Source organism: Lepidochelys kempii, chromosome 3, assembly GCF_965140285.1.
Source record: "Lepidochelys kempii isolate rLepKem1 chromosome 3, rLepKem1.hap1, whole genome shotgun sequence".
NCBI classification, from domain to species: Eukaryota; Metazoa; Chordata; order Testudines; family Cheloniidae; genus Lepidochelys; species Lepidochelys kempii.
The window spans coordinates 136,952,712-136,980,282 of NC_136382.1; the positions used below are offsets into that span (position 1 = coordinate 136,952,712).

Sequence of the window (27,571 nt, forward strand, 5' to 3'; positions counted from 1 at the left end):
GAGAAATGGTCTGAAGTAAATAGAATGAAATTCAATAAGGACAAATGCAAAATACTCCACTTCGGAGGGAACAATCAGTTGCACACATACAAAATGGGAAAGGACTGCCCAGGAAGGAGTACAGTGGAAAGGGATCTGAGGGTCATAGTGGATCATAAGCTAAATATGAGTTAACAGTGTAACACTGTTGCAGAAAAAAAAAAAGGCAAACATCATTCTAGGATGTATGAGCAGGAGTGTTGTAAGCAAGACACAATAAGTAGTTATTCTGCTGTAATCCACGCTGATTAGGTCTCAATTGGAGTATTGTGCCCAGTTCTGGGCGTCACATTTCAGGAAAGATGTGGACAAATTGGAGAAAGTCCAGAGGAGAGCAACATATTCAAAATGCAAAAGTTGTTGTTTTCAAAAAGAAAAAAATACATACAACCTACAAACATACTTTGAACACACAATCTTATTATCAAATAATGTTTACAGTTTGTAGAGCAGAAGAATCTTACAGTACTATTTTGATTTTACTTCAAGTTTAGAGTGTGGGGGGAAGAAGCTGTGATCCAAGACTAAGTAAATTCAATTCATGACTGAAGCGTGGATTTTCATTGGACCCCGCATTGAGTCCTTTTCCCATGTGGATCTCTATATACCGTGAGCAAATTCTGAAATTGAAAGCTTTCAAAATACATTTAAAAAGCGCATCCAATTCTTATCTCAATGTTCTCTATCTCAGACTGTACAAATCAGTTTCCAATGATTTTGCTCCATGTGGGAGTGGGTAAATCTTTCCATTGTCTGGCCAAAGAACATTATGTAATCCATCTAACCTGAAGAAATATTCCATGTAGATTCTGTTCATGTTAAAAATCAATAAATAACCTGTTGTACTCAGTTCAGCTTGATAACCATTATCACGGAGTTTGACAGAAAAAATGAAAAGGAACGATGACTAAAGATATTTTGAGGGTGTTGTGATATGAAAAAGCTATGGTAAGTAAATACCATGGCAAATGGTGTCCAGTTCATTTACTGATACATAGGAGATAGTGAGCTGATACTTTCCATATATAAGACAGAGAGAGTCTGATGAGAGAACAAATTTCTTGTTAGCAGTACCACATCTGCGAAAGAACACAAAGTTTTAAAAAAAAATCTGTAGTATTTCATTCTGCGTTTGGACTTATTGTTATGATGTTTCTGCTTTTTTTCATTAAGAAACTTAAATAAAAATTGAAGGGAAAAGCTCCTGGATTTGATGCAACATGCTGGGCCAGGCAATCACTTTAAATATAGTAGATGACTTTTTTCTGAGGTCCAAAAAACTTATTTGGCAGCACCTTCATGCCAACACAACTATTACAGACTTTCTTATTTTTTAACTGTGACTGCAAATTCAGCATTTTAGAAGAACAGATCAGGCTAAGAGTTGGGAACTAATTGTACATGGTTTGCTATCTGTACTTCATTGAGGGCCTTTCTTTTCTTGGAACAAGTAAACAAAAACCTATTTATAGCTTTAAGTAAAAAAAATCCAGTTTAAATAATAATACAAATGTTCTATTTGTGTGTCTATATATATCTTCTTACTCTTCTTACTGTATTTTCCACTGCATGCATCCGATGAAGTGGGTTTTAGGCCACAAAAGCTTATGCTCAAATAAATTGGTTAGTCTCTAAGGTGCCACAAGTACTCCTTTTCTTTTTGCGAATACAGACTAACACGGCTGCTACTCTGAAATATAAATATTGTTTTTTAATAGCAATAGTGTAATACTTCGCTTTTGCAGCAAAAAGATCTGAGTGATTTAAAATCATTAATGAAGTTATCTTCACAACAGCCCCATGTGGTAAGTATTACGATCCTAATTTTATAGATTTGAAATAACCTTGAGGCACAAAGAGATAAATGATCTGATCACGATCCCATGGAAGTCAGGGTAATTGTACCACTGGTATCAAGGGAGCAGAATACATCTTTGAGATCAGGCTCCTACGTGCTTGTGGCAGTCTAAATACACAAAATATTATGAATATCACAATAACCAATCCACTGCATTTTCTCATTCCCTGGGGGGGAAATAGTAAATTAAAAATGTGTATTAAAATAATACGAAGGACTTCTTGTTGGGTAAAATATCATATAGTGACATTCTTTTGTTATTTAACAAGGCTCCTGCATAACTGAGGGCTAAATTTTCATTCTCTGTCAAAACACCTGAGTGAACTGACTTCATATGAGGATCTATTCTGAGATAATGGGATGCTCCTACTTCTCAACCTGAAACCAGTGGGTAGAGCAGTGGCAGATCCACTGTGTGGAGGTTACTGCAGCTGTCAGACTGTAGGGTAGCTGCATCTCATTATACGCCTCGGTTCAACTTTTGGCCAGTTGAGTTGTATAGTTGCAGGAAGCACTGGCACATGTCCCTTTCCCTACCTTAGTTTACCTATGGCCATTTAACAAACGCTGACATGACCAAATGGAAAATGTTAATCAAGATGCTGCTTCTCAGAGTCTCAAAATTTAAATGACCCAAACGAAAGAAAGTTACTAAGGACCAGACTGTGCTTCCTGGGTATCTGCACACAGAAGGGATCCTCTGCATGGGAATCCCACAACTTCCATATGGAACAAAGAGTTCAGCCATCTACCTCTAAGGTACCACCCCTAATCTAGATCCTACAGAAGTGCACAAGGATTGGTAGTTTGGGATGGAGCCAGAAGGATGCACGTTCTCCATCTCTTTCAGTCCCTACACATATGCATGGGAAAGGGTTGCATCTGTATTGTTTTTCATGAAGCCCTGCAAAGATGGCTGCAACCAAGGGAATCACTGGTAGTGTGGATCCAATGAAGCCATGCTAACAGGGATTGAAAGGGGTTGAATTGTTGCAAGGACACAGGGCCTTAGAATGAAAGGCACCTGGCCCTCCCAAGGATCTGTTGGGTTTAGGAGTAGGTATTGCAGCTTTTTCCAGCAGGTGCAGGGGCAGTAGAGAGGAGAAGAATCCTCAACTTGTGTTCAGGGATTTTTTTCCCCAGAGCTCTCCCCCCTGAATGTTTCTGCAGAACTGGTGACCTAAATTTTCATGTTTACTATGCCATTTTCAGAGACTGGCATCTGTCAAGAAGCAAAGTTAATTCAAGTTTCAACAACAAACTTGTATGAGTGCCAAAGAAAAAAATATACATCCATTTCCCCCTGCATTCTAGCCCTCTATTGAAAAACTTTTGAACTAAATTTGTTGAGTTAAAAGTACTTTCAGTTCAGCAATTATTGTACTTTTCACTTACACAGCACCTTTTAGCTAATAATTGCAAAGCAAAGTTTAATTACTCAAGCCTTGAAACATCCCTGTGAAGTATTATAATCTTTTTATGGATGGTGTAATTGAGACCACAGTGGTTATTGCTTTCTCACTTCAGTGGCAAAGCTAGAAATAATACTCATGACATCTGTCACCCTGTCTATTGTTCTAACTCTTAGGCTCCACTCCCTGATTGAGGCTGATGTCAGAATGAAGCTAAGAATGGAAAGTTTCAGCCTGAAAGGAATATTTTTGGCAAAGCTATGACTGGATGAAATGAAAAGGTTTTGAAAATGACTCCCTTCTTGACTCTACCTCCCATTAATAAGAGTACATTATTTATGCCAATTTTGTATGTGTGCTTTACAGTTTCTGTCTGCTGGTATCCTGCTGGCCATCTTTGAGTCATTTTCTGAAACACATTATTGCCTGAATTAAGAGAAGGGGAGGTTTAGCCTTAACTGAATATCATTGTTATTTTTTTCTGTATTATGCACATCAGTTGAGCCATGTAAGTCCCATACACAAATTTGCACAAACTACTCTGAGAATGGGAACAGACAGTCCCTAAATGATATTTGAACTGACTTTTTATGATGCAGTCTGTCAAATTATGCTGAGTTCTATGCAATCCTTAATGTCTTGGTTATCTTTGAATAATATTTTTAAGTCTATTTCAGTATGTTTGTCTCAGTGTGTACCTGTTGTGAACTACTGAATAATATGTACTGATGCTCATGTTTAAAATGTATTACATTTTGGATTTGTCTTATTTACTGAGAGCCAAATTTTGCCAATCTTCCTTAATGATTAATGTTTTATGTTCTGAAATTGGGGCTATTTTTGGATCAAAGAAATACCCTGTTTCAGTAGGGCTGACGATCAGTTCCAAGTTTTGAGGGTCTTTTTTTTTTTTAATCATTACTATGGTTCTTAAGGCACATTTAAACTCTCTCCGTTATTGTCTTGCAGGTTAGAGATGACAACAAAAGACAACACCCGTGCTTGGTAGAGTTTTCAAAGTTGCCAGAGCAGGAACGAAATTATAATTTACAAATGTCACTTGAGACGCTGAAGTAAGTTTCTACCATCTACAGTCTTACAGCAAGTTTTTTTCATGCAACTAAGCAGCTGTGGTGTCATAAATTCTAATCCAATCAATGAAGTTTGTTTATCTGTAGGGTAGTAATACAGAAACGACAAACTACTGTATATTGATGAATAATAGACTTGAGACTAGAAAAGGCCATACTAGCTAAACAAACTGTGGTACTGAAAGTCCATTTCTCAGTCTCCAGGGAATTTGAAACTCTCCAAGGTATTATAACAATAATTATCTCCCTGCCTCAAAGCAACTTCCTATTAGTACTGACTAGCACTGCCTGCTTTGGTATGTTTGAGATTGTCACACCAACACAATGACAGTTTGATAATGATGAAAGGACAAGGAGAGCCATTTTCCCCTGGGACAGAAGGTGTGAGAAGTGGGTCCAAAGTGTACCTCACAGAAGTAGGAGGAACCCTTTATTTTTAACGTTGTTTAGTTCTCATTCTTTAGGCACAGTTTTACAATAAACAGTGATTTGTGGTCATGAGAAGCTGGATAAGACTTACTTCAGCATACTTTATCTGGATGGTTGCCACCACCTCCGACCTGCCGATGAGCACATACATGTGTGAATTTTACAGACCCTCCCAACTTGGAATGCTAGAGTATTTCAGCTGGTCACTATTGCTCATCCTCCATCTGCAGTGTGATGCTGCCACTATATTAATAAGAGACTTTCTTGAAAATTCTCTCCTTACCTGTAATAAAAACGTCAAAACTAGGATGTGTATCGGTTTTCCCTATCTCTCTTCTCTGCAGTCTGTTAATTTGTTTTCCAGTTTAAATATATGGCCTTTTTTGTAACCTTAATTTAGAAAAGAGATGACCCTGCAGAATCAACATACATTTTAAGTGGCACTTTGATGGAAATGTTCCTACTTTCCTCTAAGAAAAATATGCTGTGTATATTGAGAGTATGACTCAGTGTATACCCATGGAGTGTAGGTGCAAAGAACTTTTAGGGGGCTTGAAGCATCCTCCCCAGAACACGTTTTGGAAATACCAGATACTTGGTTAAAATAAATTGCTCTTCAGATACATTTCTATGAGCACTGGTGAAAAATTGTTTCTGGCAAGAATGTTTTGGCTGTATCCACTTATAAGGTGAACTCCATCCAATGCAGGAAAATCAGCCCAACTTTCTGTTCAGCTAAGTGGCAACATTTCAAGAACAGCTCATGGGATTCTCAATCAGTACAGCACTGTCATTTTCCAAGATAATCTCTGTCCAGTTTGTGAAACTCCAAAAGTGATGCCATCAATTTTGCCTTCAGTCTCAGGGCCAGATTAATTGTTGGATTTATAGAACCATGACATAAACATAGGAAGCCACAGTCTCTCATAACATTTAATGTATACTAATAATATCCCATTGAATACCCATCATGGCTTTTATGGGGTCCTGACATTTTTACAGTCCCAGGTCCTCATAGCCTTCTAATCTGACCTGGGAAAAAACATAAGTCATTTTGTGTATGTATAATATGAAATTAGTTGTTTTGTATAGTGATATTTTTATTACTCATAATATATAGAATCTGCTAGTTAAGTGAATGGAGGGCCACTGTATAGCAGCTTGCCCACCCTGCCGCTTTAATAATGCATCTGATTATAGTCCTGCAAGAGCCTTACTTTTGTAATACTGGACCTTTCTTAAGCACACACTGTTAGTTGTGTTGTATTATGGTGACTTTGTCATGTAGAAATTTATCCACTAGGAACTAGAATGAGAGTGTCAGACTCTTTTTCATTTCTGCTAGTCTACACGAGGGGAAGAATAGTGCATTAATCCACTCTTAATGTCCCCTGTAGTGATTTGAATCTGAAGGTACTTTCAGTGTAGCTTGAATAGTCCTTTAACTGAGGTTTTAAATCTATTAGTACTCAACTTCAATGGGGGGGGGGGGGGAGAAAGAGGGAAAGGAAGCATCTTTTTTTTTTAAAGCTTCTTATAACCCTTTACACAACAATGTCATAGTCTTCACATTTTGTATTAGAGTGTTCGTTCAAAACTTGAAAGCGCTGTCTCGAGGTTTGAGGAATAGCTCTGCACTTTAATTAATTTTGTGGTTGTTGACAGTTTTCTGCCAGCCTTACTAGATCAGAGATGCAGAAATCAAAAAAGACTTGAATCATATCATCTGCCACATCTTTTCTTCTTGTTATGCTTCTATTTCAGTATTTTTGGTAGTATTATGGTACACCTTCACAAATATGAAGTATAAAAATAATATAAACTGTAAAATGTCAAAATTCAAGAATGAGTTGTCACTGAAAATGGTTTAATATTAAAATATGTTTATTTGGTTTTCATGCTATACCATATACCTTAGTCTGTGAGAGGTCCAAGTGATTTCAGTGGGTCTATGTGAATTGTAAATTTAAGGGTGATTATAATCTGACTCAAGGCCCCAGTTTCCCCTTCCTCCACTTGTGGCTCCCTGATTCAGTGCCAGTTGGTCTGGATGCAAATTAGAGCAGGAAGGCTACTGCTATAATTTACTCTGCTTGTGTAAGCTCTCTTATACCAGGGAGGATTTGGTGTAGCAGAACTCAATTTCCCCATTCCACCTCTGTTAGCGGGGGTTCTTTTAATCCAAAGCTCTTGGTAACTTTTACTGTGTGCGAAGTGGTGTCAGGAAATAAGGGAGACACGGCCGTCCGACCGATAGATGGCTGGCACAAACAGGACAACACAAGAGTGTTTTCATTTAAAGCTAAACTTTACTTAGTCTCAAGCATTTACACACATCCGCAACAGGTTAGTAAAACACCCCAAACCCTAGATAATTACTGAAGCTGAGTGTGGCCTTCGAGTGGCACCGTGACAGGCTTCCCGCTGGCCAAACTTCCGTCTGTCAGTGGGGACCCCAAGATGCATCCAGAGGGAGCGTCCCAGAAGAAACCCTTCTGAGAAGTGCAGCTACCTCAAACTTTTCCCCCTTAGTAATACAATGACATATCCCTTAAAGAAAACTTGCTAAGCAAGCAGTTTTTAAAGGTCCAGCAAGAGGGTTTTTTTTGATCATCAATTTAACCACATATGTTTTGTTTTTTCCAATGTGTCCATGCCTAGGGGCCCTGACAAACATTCCCGGGGGCACATATAGACAGACTTCCTATTTTTCTAAAATACATATATCAGCAATTTTAACATTCTTAGCAGGAAGGACGTGGGGTCAAGCCGCCTTGTCTGTGGCACCTGAACCCCCCTGCCCTCCTGCCTTGGTTACATTAAGGCTGCATGGCCAATTTACGACCTGCTGACTTGGCTACTTTTAATTATAAGCAGTAGTGGTTCAGTGCTTCCTGCTGACTTGGCTACTGTTAGCAATAAGCAATGGTGGTTTCAGGCATTTTACTGATTTGCCAAAATCTTCCCGTACACCTTCTTCCCACAACACACCTCCCCTCCCCTTACATTGGTGATGGTTGGGAGAGCTGGCATAGGAGGTCGATACACTGTTAGCTGTAAGCTAGCAGATGCTCCCTATGGGCATTCTCCAATGGGAATCTCCAGCTGGTGGCTTTAGTGAAATGGAGAATCTGGGTCTTAGTGTCTAGTCTTACCCTGGATAGGAGAAAGTGATGTGATTAAAGGGTTGAGCCTCTTGTCTAATATACACATTTATACTCTATGAAATACTGTATTGGTGATTGACAAGTAAGTCTTCAGCTATCAAAGAGTTATTTGTGCAATGTCAGAATATTTTTGCACATGCAAGTTGGAGGCAATGTAGAAGACTGAGCCCCTTGTCCTGGATTAAATTTCTGTTTTCTGAGGGTCAGTGGTATAACTCAGTTCATCATCTAGTCTTGTATTGTGCATCAACAATTGAAAATAGTGTTAATAAGTTCTATTTCAGAGCTTATTTTTTCTTTTTGATACTAAAAACAAATACGAATTTATGGGACTGAGCATAAGTTTTAAAAAATAGACCAACAAACATAATTCCTTATTGAAAAATAATCAATAGAAAATTTGGGTTCATAATAGATAACAATACTATTTATTTTTCATACAGTAGAAAAAATAAGATTTAAGAATCAGTTGAAGCATATGATCCATCTGCAAGGAGAAATAAATATGGTATTGCATAACACCCTGAGCAGCAGTATGCACCGGAAAGTAAAATCAAGAAAGAATGGTATAACTAGAATCAGCCCAAATCAAACCTTCCATCCCCAGCCCTTTGAGTGATGGGAAAATTGGGATCTTAATCCCGATTTCATATCTCTTGGGTCTCTCTTTTAATCAGTCTGAGCCAAAGTTATGGATAAAAACACCCTCAAATTCGGGGAAAGTTCTAATCTGGGTCCAAACTTGAGGACTTATACACTTCTGTAGTTTTAAGAGAACTAAAACATATCCAGCCATCTTACTAACAGCAAATTTGTAACTCTGACACTGGAAAAATTAGGGTCTGACACTTACCCCTCTAATATCAGCTAAAATATTTTCTAGCACAGATAAGCCCACTAGTTGCCAATTAAAATATCTGAAGTCTGTCTTCCTAAAAGAATCACATTTTAAAGATGACAGGTGACATTTTCTGATGTTTTTCCTTTCATATCATCTTAGAAATGAACACAGCCTAAAAAGATGTTAACTGAGAGCAGTGATCCCACTAGTAAATTGTCAGTACTTAAAAGGGAGATGTTCCTGCCCTCAGACTGCGTGATAAAAGTCAATAAAATATATCTATCTGAACTTTTACAGCATATTATAATGTAAAACAACAGTCATTCAGTCTATCACAAACATGATGGTCTTTCCTCAGTTGATAGCTTTAGGCTAACAATAACAACAAGAAAATGTAATCACAGTTTTTGGCAAACCAGAACAAAAACTGTGGTCCCTTAGATTGTACGCATTGTCCTCACAAGGCAACATATGATCATTTGTAGGCCTGTGGATTTGAATAACCTGTCTGTTCAGCCTGTGATAGAGGACTGTAAAATGCTTCAGTAGAGGTTCGATTACATCAGATAAAATGGTCATGGCGTAGGACAGTGTTGTCCAGCCTTTTCAGGTTGATGACCGTTTATTCAAAGAAAAAAAATTCAGGACTCCTTTAAATTTACTATAAAAGTAATTATAAAAATGTATCAGTGATAAACCTGTATAATTCACTTGTGTGTAGATTTTGAGAGATGGATGGAGAATATTTAATCTTGAAGGATAAAGGCGTGTGGAAAGTAGGCAGAGTAGTGAAGGTTTCATTTTTTTAGATCGTACTAAAAATTTCAATGACTCATGACCCCTCCGATTTCCTTCTGTGATACCTTTGGGGGTTGTATTCATTGGCTGAGTAAAAACTTGTGTATGTTATATAACATGCCGTTGCAGAAGTTTATTTGGTTCCATGCTGAAAAAAGTGTAGTGGTGTTGTTTCAAAACAATAGCATTTAAAAATCAAACATTTTCTAAAGAAATAAACTGAATGCACCTTCCTAGAATTTCTGATCTTTGACTCCTGCCAGTATTTCATCCTTTGATATGACAAGGGTGCCACCTTTTTTTTAAAAAGCCAAAATGGGAGTCCCACTTAAAGAAAGAAAGTTAAAAGTAGAGTATCAGTACGCTGTTTGGCTTGGCCAGAGTCTGAGATCACTGCAGAGGTAGTATGCTCTGTCTCTTCGGGAAAGGAACACCTTGTTTCATTCGTCCACCAAGTTCTCTGGCATATCAAAGGAGCAGTATTGACACTACCTGGAGTAAACAACCTATCGTCCTCCTTTTCGGAAGTGAAGTCAGTGTTTCATGGACTCCTTGATTATGAGTTGGGAGAAAATAAGAGTTGCTAATTGTCTCAAGACATCAGGAAATACAAAAAGAATGACAGTTTATAGTCATGATTTTTAGATGGTATATTGAAAAAATTCAGAAGGCTATACCAATCTATTCAGAGTCAATTTACAGCTGTGCGTATTATATTTATATTGTATTTAACTCAAAAGAGAGTATTTAGTATCTGCTCTGCTTACCTGAGGAGCCTTTTCTGGAATGTGTATGGAAACAGAAATGTACTTGACCAATATAATTTTTTACTTTTAATAAACATTTTGGGGGGGGAGGGAGGGGAGGAGTTTTTCATCCAACTATCTTAGTCACATGTATTTGAAACTTTTACCCATGACAGCTCCTTTGTAATAACAAGTCTGATCTAACATTTTAAATAGGCTACTTAGAAGTATCCTAATAAAGTTTTCCAACAGTATACAGAAGTGTGTAACACACACCTCAAAAGAAGTGCGGTAAGAATCTTTACATAAAAAAGGAATTTTATGTTGTAGTTCTTGTAGGCCTAATTTGACATAAGGGTCCTGTTCTGTATATCTGATAACAGAAACCAATATATAAAAGTGACAGTTTATCACTGGTTTTGCCTTCCAGAACCCTGTTGGCATTAGGTTGTCATGTAGGAATTGCTGATGAATATGCTGAAGAAAAAGTGAAAAAACTGAAACTTCCTAAGAAGTAAGTCAAAATTCAAACACATCCTTTTTATTTTGTTTTATTGTTTAATGAGGGAAGAAGAGTTGAGGAGACTGAGTTCTAATAAGTGTGTGTGGAAGAAAGGTAGGGAGGGAAGAGGGAGAAGAGAAAACACTAACTGTAGCCCACAGGAGTCAGCATGTAGTGACATTTTGACTGTGATCTTCAGCTTTTTGGGTTGGAAATGTATTACGGACCTCCTTCATCTACTTTGATTTTGTATTTGGTACCCAGAAAATAAGTGAATAAAACATGGGTCCACGCATACCATTGCACTGCATGTACGTCATGCATGTTCATATTACCAACTATCATCACAAGACTTTCTTTGGGTCTTGTGCTCCTAACTCATTAGGTGTTTTTCAAAATCCCCTCATATACATACATATTCAGTAAAAGCTTTTTTTATCCAGGATGTTGGGGGAATGTGGGGTGCTGGTAAGTGAAAAATTCCGGTTAACTAAGAGGCAAGGAGTTTGGGTGTGGGGGCGTGGTGCGGGGTGCTGGATCCGGGGGATGCTCACTTTGGCTGGTTCCCCACAAGTGGCAACCTGTCCCTGCTGTTCCTAGGTGGAGGTGCAGTTAGGCGGCTCTGCGCGCTGCCGCCACCCTGCCCCGAGTGCTGGCTCCGCAGCTCCCATTGGCTCTTGCGGGTGGAGGCTAACTGTGTCTCCGCCTAGGAACAGCAGGGACAGGTTGCTGCTTGTGGGGAGCCGCCTGAGGGGAGCACCCTCAGATCTGGCACCCCAACCCCCCCCGCACCCCAACCTCCTGCCCCGAGCTCCTTCCTGCACCCAAACTCTGTCCCAGAGCGCACGCACTGCACACCCCCCACCCATGCCCCAGCCCCGCACACCCTCCCGCACGCTGAACCCCTCGTGGCTGTTCCTCCGCCTAGGAGCAGCAGGGACATGTCGCTGCTTCTGGGGAGCCATGCGGAGCCAGGTATGTTTTTTATTCTTGTTTTCTGGAGTCAAGAAAAAAAATTTAAGGGGATGAAGGACTATAATTTCTAACTCAAAAAGATGATCAAAGTTAGAATGTCACTACCCGCTGACTCCTGTGGGCTACAGCTAGTTTCTTTGCAAGAATAAAGAAAGGAAAATAAGGAATTGGATAAACTTCCCCAAACTCTTCTTCATTAATGGCATTCTGAAAAAGGGAGAGTTAAGACTAACTAAGGTGCATATTCAATATCTAGGTAACAGGAAATCATACTTGGTAATACAAGAACTATGCCACTCTATCCATGACAATGTTCAGAGTTTTTGAATTCCATTGGACTGGAGATCATAACTTCATTGCCTCTGAAAAAATCAGAGGTCCCAACAAATGACCCTTTAAATTGAGATGTGGGCAGAAAAAAAAACTAAAGAAAATTAATAGTAAAATAATATTACTGTGACAATTCCTGTTGACATCAAGATACAGTTGTGTCTGACTAAGAACTCAGTAAGGACTTCAGGATTAGGAGCTAGCTATGTTGGTGTTAGGTTGGACTACATTCTGTATCAGGTTTATTTTGGGCCTTCTGAAGGAATCTTGAATTAATCTGACCATCATTTTAATTTACCTGCTACAACACTTGAGAATGATAACAGTTGCGATAGAGATACGGTTTCTGTACCCAACTAGCAGAATTCATTGAAACTCTGCCAAAACATTAGGAGCTACTAGTAAGCAACAAGGATTTCTGTAAAGTGGAAGAAGAGGTCACTGCTGTATTATGATGGCTTGAATGAATAAGGATCAATTCATATGTGCCTAGACTTACTGGCATCCCTTCTGGTAGAAAATACAGATGAGCGAATTCTTCTGTCAGTTATAACCATGCAATCACAATGAAGTCAGTGGTCTTCCCCAATGAACTCAATTTAACCCTCAGGGTGGTACATTGGTTTTATAGCGCACAATCACGTAGCCATTCAACATGCAGAACTCCCATGATTTCAGTGGCTACAGGATGAGTAGATCAGGTTAATAGCATGATCACTTACAAAAGCTTGTAAGGAATTGCCACTTGTTATGGGCCACTAGGCACTCAAAATGTTCCAACTTCATGCAAAATACATGAAATGAGTTGCTACTCTGGATTGATCTGACTAGTTGAGAAATGTAATACATAATTGGGGTTCACTGAGCATATGAGGATGGAAAATGGCCAATGAAACATGGTTAGATACAAAAGTAATATCTGGTGAAGTTGTGGTGATTCTGAAATGTGTGCAAATCTATATAAAACTCAATGATACACTGAGACTTGAGCCATGTTGGAAAAATCATGTTACCATAGCTAGAATGGCTGGATTAAGATTATCCAGATTGATAGAAAGATTCATTCACCTGTTCTGGATTCTTTTAAAAGTTTTATGATTACTGCAGCAACACAATTTTAACATGAAGGTGCCATGCCACAAAGACACCAGATGAAGCCAACAGGTGTCAGCACGTGGTGACATTCTGACTGTGTTCTTCTGCTTTTTGTATTGGAACAATGACATTTCTTTTATATTCCTTTTAATTTTGTTTCTGGAGTCCAAAAAATAAATGTGTAAAACATGGACCCAATTCCCACGACTTCAAATATTAATTCTGGACAAGTATAGTCACGCTACAAAGACAATACTAAACCCACTCCATCTACTCTCTCGCAATATGGACCCACTTTGTCACTGGGAAACAATGGCCACCACAACAGAAAGCTTGTGGCCTATCACAGGAAATATTACATATGCTCTGCTCTGTGATGCTGTCAGAGCTTGGCTGCACTTGTAAACTCAGTTTTGGTAGACTTTTGTTAAATCTGTACTGTTTTCCAGATGTAAGGTCCTTTTATCCAGTCAAGAAATAGTGTAACTGTAATGACCAGGAAGCTATCCACCTGCAATATTTTGATATACAATTTGTCTGCTAGTTTTTGTGAATAAAGTTTATGTGGAAGCAGGATTAGTGCAGTCCTACAGCAACAATAATGTGATTTTAATAAAGCTCTCTTCTATGTAGTGGAATACTAGCATTTTTGTAGACTCTGCTTGGCTGGCTCAGTCATCTTTCTAACAATGGTGTGGTCACACCATGTGGAGTAAAAAAGCCAGTTTGACTACTTTTTTCTATAAAATAATACTATAGTGCAGTGGTCCCCAACTGGTAGGTCGTGTTCAACTGGTCGATCCCAGAGCCTCTGACAGTCAATTGCAGTTTCTGGCTGCTAAAAGTCCAGTTGCACAGCAGAGCTAAGGCAGGCTCCCTGCCTGCCCTGTCCCCACGCCACTGCCAGAAGTGGCCAGCACGCCTCTGTGGCCCCCGGTGGCGGTGGGGGGTTAGGGGTCTCTGCCTGCTGCTCCTGCCTGCAAGCACCATTCCTGAAGCTCCCGTTGGCCAGGAATGGGGAACTGTGGAGTGGTGAGGGGTCAGGGCAGGTAGGCAGCCTGCCTTAGCCCCACTGCGCCACTGCTTGGGAGCTGCCCGATGTAAGCGCTCCCCAGCGGGAGCCCGCACCCCTACCCTAGCCCAGAGCCCCCTCCCAGAACTAGCACCCTGTACCCCCACCTGCACCCCAACACTCTGCCCCAGCCCAGAGTCCCCTCCTTCACACAAACTCTCTCCTAGACTCCTCACCCTGCATCTCCTTCTGCACCTCAACCCCCCGCACCAGGATCAGGCTGGAGCCCTGTCTTGGTTCCTCCGCCACTCTGAACTCTAGGGTACAGATGTGGGGACCTGCATGAAAACCTCCTAAGCTTATCTTTACCAGCTTAGGTCAAAACTTCCCCAAGGTACAAAATATTCCACCCTTTGTCCTTGGATTGGCCACTACCACCACCAAACTAATACTGGTTACTGGGGAAGAACTGTTTGGACACGTCTTTCCCCCCAAAATACTTCCCAAAACCTTGCACCCCACTTCTTGGACAAGGTTTGGTAAAAAGCCTCACCAATTTGCCTAGGTGACTACAGACCCAGACCCTTGGATCTTAAGAACAATGAACAATCCTCCCAACACTTGCACCCCCCCTTTCCTGGGAAATGTTGGATAAAAAGCCTCACCAATTTGCATAGGTGACCACAGACCCAAATCCTTGGATCTGAGAACAATGAAAAAGCATTCAGTTTTCTTACAAGAAGACTTTTAATAAAAATAGAAGTAAATAGAAATAAAAAAATCCCCCCTGTAAAATCAGGATGGTAGATACCTTACAGGGTAATTAGATTCAAAACATAGAGAACCCCTCTAGGCAAAACCTTAAGTTACAAAAAAGATACACAGACAGAAATAGTTATTCTATTCAGCACAGTTCTTTTCTCAGCCATTTAAAGAAGTCATAATCTAACACGTACCTAGCTAGATTACTTACTAAAAGTTCTAAGACTCCATTCCTGGTCTATCCCCAGCAAAGACAGAATATAGACAGACACACAGACCCTTTGTTTCTCTCCCTCCTCCCAGCTTTTGAAAGTATCTTGTCTCCTCATTGGTCATTTTGGTCAGGTGCCAGAGAGGTTACCTTTAGCTTCTTAATCCTTTACCGGTGAGAGGAGCTTTCACCTGGCCAGGAGGGATTTCAAAGGGGTTTATCCTTCCCTTTATATTTATGACAAGCCCTCTCCCACACTCCGAACCCCTTGGCCCCAGCCCAGAGCCTGCAGCCCTTCTGAGCCCCAACCCTGTGCCCCAGCCTGGTGAAAGTGAGTGAGGGTGGGGGAGAGTGAGTGACGGAGGGAAGGAGGGCGAGGCCTCAGGGAAGGGGCAGGGCTTTCAGGAAGGGGCGGGGTAGATCCTGGGTTGCACTTAAATTCAAGGTGTAATCTTGTGCGTAAAAAGGTTGGAGACCACTGCTGTAGTCACAGTGTAATTGATTGCATGACAGCTAGAAGTTTGGGGACATTTTCTTTCATCTGTATCACAACTTTCACATGCAGCCTAAGCTAATACCTTCCATTCATGCTACAGTATTTAAGGGTTTTGACCTTACCTGTGCAAAACTTCCCTTGATTTCAATGGGAGATCTGTTTAAAGGTTTGTCTAGACATGTAAATTAATCTGGAATAAGGTTGGGTGTAAATTTAAAGTGGATTAAATATTCTTGATTCACTCTGTGAAGACACCCTTATTGTAGGACATGTGCATTATTCAGAATTAGTTTAACTCAGAAAGTGGAATTAGGGATTAAAGCATCTAGTTAATCAGCAATAGCTTTGTAGTTAATCAGTAGTTAACATGTAGTTAATCAGTAATAGCTATTCTGGAATAACTCCTCATATAGACAGACCCTTAGATGTGCAAAATTAGATTGAAAGAAATGACAAATGATTCAGAATTTGGATCAGTTGGGCCAAGTCCTGCATAGAATCATAGAATATTAGGGTTGGAAGAGACCTCAGGAGGTCATCTAGTCCAATGCCCTGCTCAAAGCAGGACCAACACCAACTAAATCATCCCAGCTAGGGGTTTGTCAAGCCAGGCCTTAAAAATCTCTAAGGCTGGAGATTCGACAGCCTCCCTAGGTAACCCATTCCAGTACTTCACCACCCTCCTAGTGAAATAGTGTTTCCTAATATCCAACCTAGACCTACCGCACTGTAATTTGAGACCATTGCTTCTTGTTCTGTCATCGGCCACCACTTGAGAAGAGCCTAGCTCCATCCTCTTTGGAACCCCCTTTCAGGTAGTTGAAGGCTGCTATCAAATCCCTCCCCCCACTCTTCTCTTCTGCAGACTAAATAACCCCAGTTCCCTCATCCTCTCCTCGTAAGCCATGTGCCCCAGCCCCCTAATCATTTTTGTTGCCCTCTGCTGGACTCTCCAATTTGTCCACATCCCTTCTGTAGTGAGGGGACCAAAACTGGACACGGTACTCCAGATGTGGCCTCACCAGTGCCGAATAGAAGGGAATAACCACTTCGCTCGATCTGCTGGCAATGTTCCTACTAATACAGGCCAGTATCCCATTGGCTTTCTTGGCAACAAGGGCACACTGCTGACTCATCTCCAGCTTCTTGTCTACTGTAATCCCTAGGTCCTTTTCTGCAGAACTACTGCTTAGCCTGTCGGTCCCCAGCCTGTAGCAGTGCATGGGATTCTTCCTTCCTAAGTGCAGGACTCTGCACTTGTCCTTGTTGAACCTCATAAAATTTCTTTTGGCCCAATCCTCCAATTTTTCTAGGTCACTCTGGACCCTGTCCCTACCCTCCAGTGTATCTACCTCTTCCCCCAGCTTAGTGTCATCTGTGAACTTGCTGAGGGTGCAATTCATCCCATCATCCAGATCATTAATAAGATGTTGAACAAAACTGGCCCCAGGACCGACCCCTGGGGTCCTCCGCTTGATACTGGCTGCCAACTAGACATCAAGCCATTGATCATTACCCTTTGAGCCTGACATTTGTGAGTAGTCTCACTAAAGTCATGTGCATGAGTGTGAGGTGAACAGGTAAACTACCCATGGAATCCTTTAGGCCCTTTTTAATATTGCTTATGTCACTTTTATGTCACTCTTTCTTCAGTTCTTCACTCTCATTTTAATCTTTTAAAATGCTTCCAGCATCTCATACATATGCCTTCCAAAATGGAGTTTCCTGGACAGTGTAATGTATGCATCCTAAATATCCATCTCTTCATTTGTACATAACTGTTCATTGTATTATTTTCCAAACTATTTCTTCATCTGTAAGACTAATATGTAAAGATTTTAGTAAAACTATTCTTAAAAATAATTGGGACAAAATAAAGTTGCATATTATGAGGATATATGTCTAATGTAAATCTTTACATCTCAGCTAAAGATGTCATGTCACTGGTGAACTAACAGTCTCCTCTCCAGACCACACAAGGCATATTACTGTGTATTTTCTCCTTAAAAGGTTCTGTGTTCTCAACTAAAACTTTTTAAGATGGTCCATTTGACATTTTGACTGAAATCTTTATGGTTCCAATCCTGTGAAATGCCAAAGTGTCCTTACTTTCCATTGAATTAACTGGGAGTTGACAATACTCAGCACCTTGTAGGACAGATCTCTAAGTGGGAAACTGTCAGGATTGCTTGTTATTTCACAGGGAACCTTCTCCTAGTTATAAATTTCTCTGTGTGCTTGCAAGCTTGAAAATGTTATTTCAAAATTAAGGGACTAGATTCTACCCTTAGATTAAAAAAAAAAAATTACCATTAACTTCACTGGCGACTGTCCAGGCAGAGAGTTTTCTGGTATATTTGTTGTATGTTGATCAAGAAAACATCTGAGAGAGTCATGATGCAAAACACAAACCAACCAGTTGATTAGATCTTATTTTGTAAAACAAAGGTAGCTCAAATAAAAAACTTCTAACACTGGGTCAAACTCTCCCCTTAGGTACACATTTAACATTTCTGTAGAGAGGATTATCAGAAATTGTGTTCATTTACACCTCTGGAAGCTCACTGGCTCAGTAGGGTTACACAATGAGATTGAGAGCAGAAATAGTTCCAGTAAGACTTGTGTGCATGTATCTGAATATAATCTGGCCCATTTTAAATGGTTGTTTTGTTGTACTATTCATTTGTACCTCAACAGTCTTCTGGTTTTAGGTTTCTTAGCTTACTTCACGAATAGGCTCATTCCAATAGATCAGTGGTACAGTATTATTAATGTTAACTTGGCTTCTGTAACTGTTTTGGATACCGAGATGTACGATTAGTGTAACATTTTGTGCATTTGGCTACTAATGACAAAAATATCATGATTCCCCTGTGAGGCTCAAAGAAGAATAAACTCAAGTAGTTACTTTAATATTGTTTTTTGTTCATTTTGTTTTTCATATTTAACTATTTTAAACTTAATTCTTTTTCACATGCTTCTGTCTCATAATGATTCTGGACAGGAGGGTGGTAGTGTTTCACATTATGATCAATGTAGGTTGAGTAGATACTCAGTGTACATTCTCATGGGTGGTAATCTATGCTTGAAGGTGGATGGATGCTCACAGAATAGTCACCCTGCCAGAATGGCCAAACTCAAGTCAAAAGAAAATTATAATAATTGGATATGCTGTAGTGATTTTTCTGTTAGCTCCTTGAACTCTCACAACAGTTTGTGGTGTAACAGGTTTTATTGTAACTTGTTTGTTTATCTTTGGGGTATTTTTCCTATCTTATCTTTCAGGATCAAACTTGCCTTCAGTTATGGCCATGGTGTGCATGGTTGTTTTGTTGAAAGAGCAATTTTGCCACCATTTGGAGAGATACACGCCTCCTATTTTATTCTCTCTCTAATTCTGAAGTCACAACATGCTGTCTAGTTACTCCACTGTGTGTTTCTAAGAGTATGTCTTCACTACCCACCGGATCGGTGGGCAGCGATTGATCCAGCGGGGGTTGATCTATTGCGTCTAGTCTAGATGCAATAAATTGACCCCTGAGCGCTCTCCCATTGACTCCCGTACTCCAGTTCGGCGAGAGGCGCAGGCAGAGTTGACGGCGGAGTGGCAGCAGTCGACTCGCCGCGGTGAAGACACCACGGTAAGTCGATCTATGTACGTCAACTTCAGCTATGTTATTCACTTAGCTGAAGTTGCGTAACTTAGATTGAACCCCCCCGCCCCCCCTCAGTAGAGCTTTGTAGAGTTAAAGGTAACAGAAATGGGAAGAGTTGTCTTATGGCCAAAGCACAAGACTTGGGAGCCAAGAGGGGTGGGTTCTATTGCTGGTGCTGTCATAGAATTCCTGTGTGACCCTGAGCAAGTTACTTAGGGCCTTTTTCAGAGAGATGTAACAAACAAGTTGCAATAAAACCTGTTACACCACAAGAAGCTCCCGCTGACTTCATTTTGAGATGGGTGTGGTCAAACCACTCTGTAAACCAGGTACTTAATTCTATATGCTTTGTAAAACTGCTTAAATACCTCTCGATGGTGTTGTGAGCTTAATTCATTAATGTTTATAAGCCACTTTTGAGTCCCTTTAATGGAAGGTGCTGCACAAGTCAGAGGTGTAATTAAAGAATGTATTGTTGTGCTAGAGGATATTGATGGCTGCCAGCAAGCATGTCTTTGGTCTGTGGGCAATCACATACCTCACTGAAACTGGTGGGTGTGCTAGCCACCATTCAAAGAAACAAATAAGGTCTTTTATGGAGTAAGAATCTCCATATGGAGTAGGATAGGTGAAATAGTAGAAATCATGCAGAAAGTGCTGGGCCACATGGGAAGAACCAACTGAGAGAAAACAGGAGGGGTTTCCCTGGGACATATTGCAGTCACAGTGGCTGGGATAATGATTAGTGGAGATGGGTGTGTGTGTGTGTGTGTGTGTGTGTTTTTCAGAAACAGAAAGCAAAGGGGAAGCAAGCGGACACCAAGAGAAGCAGTGTGAGTGTGGCTGTGTGAGGAAGCTAACAGAGGGGACTTCTTTTGGGCAGAATGCTCACTGAAGAGGCAGGCTTGGAAATTGCAAGCAAGGAAAATGCCTCCTGTTTGTTCTTATTGGATTCAGGAAAACAGGACTTTATATATGTTCTTTGTAAATAAACAGGACTGCACCAAAGAACCACCTGACTTGTATAATAAATTTCTCCTCCTAATGGAAAGATTCCATCAAGGCCCCAAATATTGACTACCCACTTGGGAAAAGGGGAAAACTGTTGTTCTTTTATGTAATTAGTGCAATTCAAATACAGGCACATAACACAAAACTGCATGTATATCTGGGGGCAGATTTTAGACATTAGTGAGGTAGATCCATACTATCTTTGACTTTGCTCCATGGTTTTCATTTTAAAATATCCATTTGCTCTCTGGCCTGAGCTCCTGGAGTTGGTTTAAAACCCACATGACAAATCCTGTGCTCAGTGAAAACATTTACATCCCATTAAAATCAGTTTGAGGGCCAGAATTTGGATCCCATGTTTTCTGACTTTCCCACTCTGATGTCATTATTGGAGGGCGGTATCAGTAATGGCATACCGATGCAGCTGATATTCTCACTTTTAAGTGATATGTAGATAATTTATGCTCTTTTATGAAACATTAAAGAGCTTCTATTCTTTCATATAGAGCTAGTGTAACCACAAGATCTTTAATAGATCTTACAAATATCTGTGCAGTTATTTTTACCTTATGCGAGTTGAGTATCTATTTTCTGAGTAATTACAGAAAACTGTGAGAAACGTATGATCAGCCACCTCTTTTTCTTGATGAAAGAAAATTGCCATTTGTCCTACTCAGTCTTCTGTAGTCAAGTACTGCATTTTCAAATACTTTGGGGAGCCCCCGCAGAGCACTGCTTGGCGAATCTGTTTTCCCAAATGCCTGCTTATTCATCAAGTCCAATCTGGTAGATGGTAGTGGCAGGAGATCTGGGAGGGTCCATGAGTCCCCATCTCTGGAGATGCTGGAAGGCAAAAGGTGGCATGACATTTGGGATTTAGTGTCTCTTAGGAAAAGAGCAGAAGATGTACCTGGGCAAGCGGTGATGCAATGACATGAATATTATTTATGCTGGCATTTAGTGAAAAAGTGACAAATATTCCTGAAGACTTATTTTGAACATTCATTTTTAGTGCAACACAGGTTCTTTAAATACTACTCACTGAGAATAATTTTGTCATTTGTTTTCCTAAAAAGTGGGTAAACCTATAAAATATATAAATTATACACACTATTAAATATGTAGACTATTTAACTATCTCAGATACTATAAATGATTGCTACAATTTTCCTTAACCATGTTGTCATAACTGAGACTTCATTGTTGAGACACACAATGAGGGGAAAATGCCTGGTCCTCTACAAGACCAGGACAAATTGAAAGGAAAGACAAAAGGAACTATATTTGAAAATTCACTCCCTTGTCAGCTTCTAAAGACATGCTCACAACAAAACACATTCTTAATATTTCTCTGTGCAGTCAACTGAGATTTTCCCATTTTGTTGTGAGGTGCTTGAATAGCAGATTTAGAAATGGAGTTTACAGCTAACATCCCCTGAACTTGGTCATAAATTGCATATGTTTCCCTTATATCATTTGCAATGTAGTGACTTTTCAGCTCCATTTAACTTGATTCGTGCTAAAGCTGTAGGTACAACTCAAAGGAGAAAACTGGTGTCATGTTTAGTTACACAGATTTTTTTTTCACTGACATGCACAGCATTTTTTCATAGGCACAATCAACAACATTTATGTTTTTCTGAGAAAATAAACAGAATACTATCTCATTTTTTGTATGACTAAAGACAGATTAAATAGAAATTAATTTTAAAATATACTACTAGTCATATCTTGCACTTATGATGTGTGTGTCACATACTTTATGTCAGAAAATAAGTATAAAATATAAAAATACAGTAGAAAAACACAAAAGCTCTTTGTCATTTAATTGTATGTAGTCGTCTACCATTGCATTAATCTTTTCTGAGAAGAAATTTAGCTTTAGAAGACCATAAGAACAGCTGTACTGTGTCAAATGAAAGGTTCATCTAGCCCAGTATTCTGTCTTCCGACAGTGGCCAATGCCAGGTGCCCCAGAGGGAATGAACTGAACAGATAATCATCAAGAGATCCAGCCCCTGTCACCCATTCCCAGTTTCTGGCAAACAGAGGCTAGGGACACCATCCCTCTCCATCCTGGCTAATAGCCATTGATGGACCTATCCTCCATGAATTTATCTAGTTCTTTTTTTAACCTTGTTCTAGTCTTGGCTTCACAACATCCTCTGGCAAAGAGTTCCACAGGTTGACTGTGTGCTGTGTGAAAAAAATACTTCCTTTTGTTTGTTTTAAATCTGCTGCCTATTAATTTCATTCGGTGACCCCTAGTTCTAGGGTTATGAAAAGGAGTAAATAACACTTCCCTATTTACTTTCTCTACACCAGTCATGATTCTATAAACCTCTATCATATCCCCCCTTAGTCGTCTCTTTTCCAAGCTGAAAAATCCCAGTCTTATTAATCTCTCCTCATATGGCAGCCATTCCATACCCCTTAATCATTTTTGTTGCCCTTTTCTGAACCATTTCCATTATTCCAATATATATTTTTTGAGATGGACGACCACATCTGCAGGCAGTATTCAAGAGGTGGGTGTACCATGGATTTATATAGAGGCAATATGATATTTTCTGTCTTCTTATCTATCTCTTTCTTAATGATTCCCAACACTGTTTGCTTTTTTGACTGCCACTGCACATTGAGCGGATTTTTCAGAGAACAATCCACGACTCCAAGATCTCTTTCTTGAGTGGTAACAGCCAATTTAGACCCTATCATTTTTTATGTATAGTTGGGATTATGTTTTCCAGTGTGCGTTACTTTGAATGTATCAACATTGAATTTCATCTGCCATTTTGTTGTCCAGTCACCTAGTTTTGAGAGATCCGTTTGTAGCTCTTCACAGTCTGCCTGAGACTTAACTATCTTGAATAGTTTTGTATCATCTGCAGATTTTGCCACCTCACTGATTCCCCCAAACAGGAGTGTTAAAATGCTGTGTAGTAAGTCATGCTGAGAAGATGATTTGTGTGTAGAACAATTAAATGTTAGCCTATAAATTGATCTCATGAATACAAATTGATTGACAGAAGCCAGGAATTAGATATAATTGTTACAGTTGCCAGACAAAGCTAATTAATTAACAAACTAAATCAATTTTGGTAACTGTTGAGGCTACATAAATTACATATGAGAATGTGTTGCTGATAAGTTATTTAGAAGTATTTTTATAGTTGGACAGAAAACAGATTGGGACATTTTGCATTTTACATTTACCATCATCACGATGCTGTTTATGCCTCTGATAAATTAGTTCAGATTGTGTGATGTCTTCATTACAAACCTCCGTTTCCAATTAATATTCCAGCAATCATGCTGAACTTACCCTTCCTCTGAGCTCCTATTTGTCATGATTATTTGAAAAAATAAGACTTCAGTTGACTATAGCAAGATTAAAGGAGGGTCAAAAAGGGAAGATGGAGGGAAAATAGAGTAGGGCTTATACAATTTAAAATAGTTGCAAAGTTTAAAACATATTTTAATTCCAGTCTATTGTTTTACAGCATTTACAAGCACAGTTTAGAAAAGCATCTACAGATCATGGGCAATAAATTGAACAAGAAATTATTTTCAGAATAACTATTAGTATGTGGGTTTAAGAGACTTCGTTAGACTGTAGGCTTCTTCCCTTTATGTCCCCAGTTGTTACTTAAGTGAACTATGCAGTAGGTACCTCACAAGGGTATTATGAAGCTTAATTAATGTTGCAAAGCACTTTAGGATCTATGGATAAAAAAGATGAGTTAATATTGTATTCTCATTCTCTAGTCAAGGGAGATACAAGAAAATATCCGGATTAGTTAAACTCTCTGAATTCAGTGTTTTTATTGTTTTCCCATGTCAGTTGGCAGCTCTTTAATGTGTATAATTTATGTGAAACCAGAACTGTGTTTTCCGACAGACCAACATGCCTTTGTGACCAAAATGGTACATGTTTTATCTGCGCTCATGGCGAAAAAAATCTGTTAATCAGCCTGTTTTATCTCTCTGTTTAACTGGCTGTTCAGTTTAACAGACTCCTTATGAAAGAAAGTCTTAACAAAATAATAAGCTGATCCACTTCTGCTGAGCTGCATCTTATTAAACGGTTTACCACATACAGGTGGACTGAACGACAGGCAGCAGTAGTGGAGAGCAAGTGACTGTACTGATAGAACCTTATCCAACCCACCAGTGAGAATATTCACAGAAAATAAAAATGTAGAATGAAGACTCAGTTTCAGCTCTTTTATATCTGTTGGCAGATCTAAAGAGCTATGAGTTACATGACAGGTAAAAAAAAAAAAGCAGCAACAGCTTATTAATGTTGGGTAAGTCATTTATTCTGAACTCTAACCATCAGCATAGCAGTATTTCAATGTACTTAAAAAAAAATCCATCTATATTAACTAGCTGCTTTTTTAAGACACGAGTTCCAAAATTACTGTATGAGATTTTCCTAGCACTATTTCAGTGATTTGCATAACGCTTTATTAATGCTTTGATTAAGCATTAAGGGCACAGTAAAAACCATCTGGAATAACCATCACTGAAAATTGATTTCTTGTGCTGTATCAGCAGAAGTGAACTAAAGATTAAAACAAAGATGTGGTGTTGTTCTGTTTGGCCCTTTGAAGGTCTGATTACTGTAGAATTCAAATTAAATACATGCTATGATACCTGTTTTTGCATAGAGGTCTGTTATACTTTGCTATCAGAAATCACATTTAAAGGCTTTTAAGAAAGACATAAATGAGTGAACATAGCTCATCTTGTGAAGATAACAGTTTACAGGGAGAGGCCCGCCATTCAATTCTCCCTATAGATAGTGTCTCTGGTACAAACAAGATAAAAGACACAGGACTAAAAGTTAGGAGTTCTGGATTCTATTACCACGTCTACAATAAACTTATTTTTGACACTGATCAAGTAGTAGGGACAAATAATTTCTTGTACCTTTTTTCTTTTACTGAAAATACATGTGATTTCACCTCTAATTCCTCCTCCCCCCCCACTTCTTGGCAATAGGTCTTCATAGTTTGATTAAATTAATTATTTGGGTTTTTTTTAGCATTCATAATTTTCTGCATCATTTGTAGTCTCTGTAAGGTGGACACTTCAGTCCAGTGAAATAGTCTATTCAACAGTTTGATGATCTCCTCCTAGCAATGGTCAGTGAAATCACAACTAATACAACCAATACAATTTCTGTCACCTCTTCAGCCCTGTAGCCAGATTGACCAGTGTCAAGGAAATGTCAAGAAACTTTTATATTTGCCTGTCATAGGCTTTCGATGACCTTCCCTAAAAATGATAGACTGTTAGCCAGGTTGTGAACATCATGAGTTGGTTTCTTGAGCATGGGCCTCACAATACTACTTTGAATGCTATTGGAATCCTGCCCCCACATAGGGAAACATTGACAGAGTGGGAAATGCACACAAATAATGCTAATGGGGAAACAATAAAATGATAACATGGAACTCTTCAAGGTTCATTACATTCCCCGTTTTCAGCGCTCTACTTGCAGTGCTTCCTATTCAAGTCATAGGAAGTTGAGTGCTGGAGGGATAGTCTAGTGGCTAAGGTATTACACTGGGCCAGGAGAGTCCAGAGTTCAGTTACATGCTTAGCTATAGACTTCCTGTGTGTCTTTGGGGAAGCCACTTAATCTGTACAGTGCCTCAGTTCTTCATCTGTAAAACAAGGATATCCTTCCTTACCTCCCAGGATGAAGATATCTATTCATGATTGTGAGGTGCTTAGATACTGTGATCGGGCGTGGGGGTGGTGCATATAGTAGATTCATAGATACTAAGGTCAGAAGGGACCATTATGATCATCTAGTCAACCTCCATAGATATCAGCTTTAATCTCTGCATTGCTTTAAGCATGTGAAGAAATGCCAGAATAAGTATATTAAAGCTTTTTTGGACTTCGGTAATTCTGAGTCACTTACACATCCAATAACACATGTTACTGCCTAATGAAATGGACTTCTTCAGTCACTCTAGATATCGTTAAATAGAAACCAAAGCTAAATTTCTGTGCATTATTTCCATGCATTATTCTTATAACCTAGATCTTATCTGGATTATTAATATTTGTATTTCTGTGGTTTTATCAGTGGATGCAGTAGTTTTCCTATGTAATATCTGTTAGTGTTTTCTCAGTGAAATATGTGATTTTTTTTTTAAATCACGAATTGCAAATTCTACATTGTTTGACAGTTACCAGTTATCAAGTGGATACAAGCCTGCTCCTATGGATCTGAGCTTTATCAAGTTGACCCCCTCTCAAGAAGCCATGGTGGATAAACTAGCAGAGAATGCTCATAATGTGTGGGCAAGGGACCGTATCAGGCAGGGTTGGACATATGGTATCCAGCAGGTAAGAGCAAACTTGGACACTTGAAAGTTCAGCCACATATTGAGGTATTGTACAATTGAATTTGGGATATGAGGTTAGAGGAAACCACTGACAGAATGTTAGCCTCTCAGTCAAGAGGGCAAACTATTGGCATCTGGGTTTCTGTTGTTAATAAGTATAGCTAAGCTTGCCAGCAATAAATGATTTACTCTCTACACATAGAGTACTCTCTATGAAAGCCATAATGAAATGTGTGGTGTGTCTTTGCATTCTCTGGACAGCTACCTTGGGGGAAGGGATATGGCATTTCTTTGTGTGTTGTCTAAAGCATACAGATTAAGTCTTGGGCTCCCCTCTGCCTCTGAAATGCTGTCCTCTGAGCCCTTAAGGAAGTGTAGGCAATGATTTACAGTAGGAAAATAATTTACATACCCTCATCCGGGAGACTACATTTTTCTCTTTGTCCACTGAACAGCTAAAGCCCCCAAGTAGCAACAGTGTAAACTTCTACTAATTACCCTACAATATGCATCATATCTGGTCTAGCAGACCACCGTTAAGGGTGGGAGGGTAATTCAGTCTCCATGGCCCATCCAAATTTTTGCTCCTTCATTGAGGCTAGCAACCTGGGTTTCAAGTGCCAGTTCTGGTGCTGAGTTTTTTTCTATGTGTCAGGAGTGAATAAAAATAAAGCATGGCGGATTGTTAGCAGCAAAACTCAAGATCTCTAGTTGTTCTAGACAAAGATAAATAAATATAAAAATCCCATAGATGTACAATGTAATCTATTGC

The 27,571-nt window shown here is 39.4% G+C and overlaps 1 protein-coding gene across 1 annotated transcript in view; it reads left to right on the plus strand.

The window, feature by feature from the left end:
• RYR2 (ryanodine receptor 2) overlaps positions 1 to 27,571 on the plus strand; it is a 719,385-nt gene that overhangs the window by 386,883 nt on the left and 304,931 nt on the right. The window contains exons 23-25 of the mRNA XM_073338199.2: positions 4,279 to 4,382; positions 10,812 to 10,895; positions 26,641 to 26,800. Of these exons, the coding sequence (XP_073194300.1) occupies positions 4,279 to 4,382; positions 10,812 to 10,895; positions 26,641 to 26,800 (348 nt within the window). The remainder of the gene's footprint in view (positions 1 to 4,278; positions 4,383 to 10,811; positions 10,896 to 26,640; positions 26,801 to 27,571) is intronic.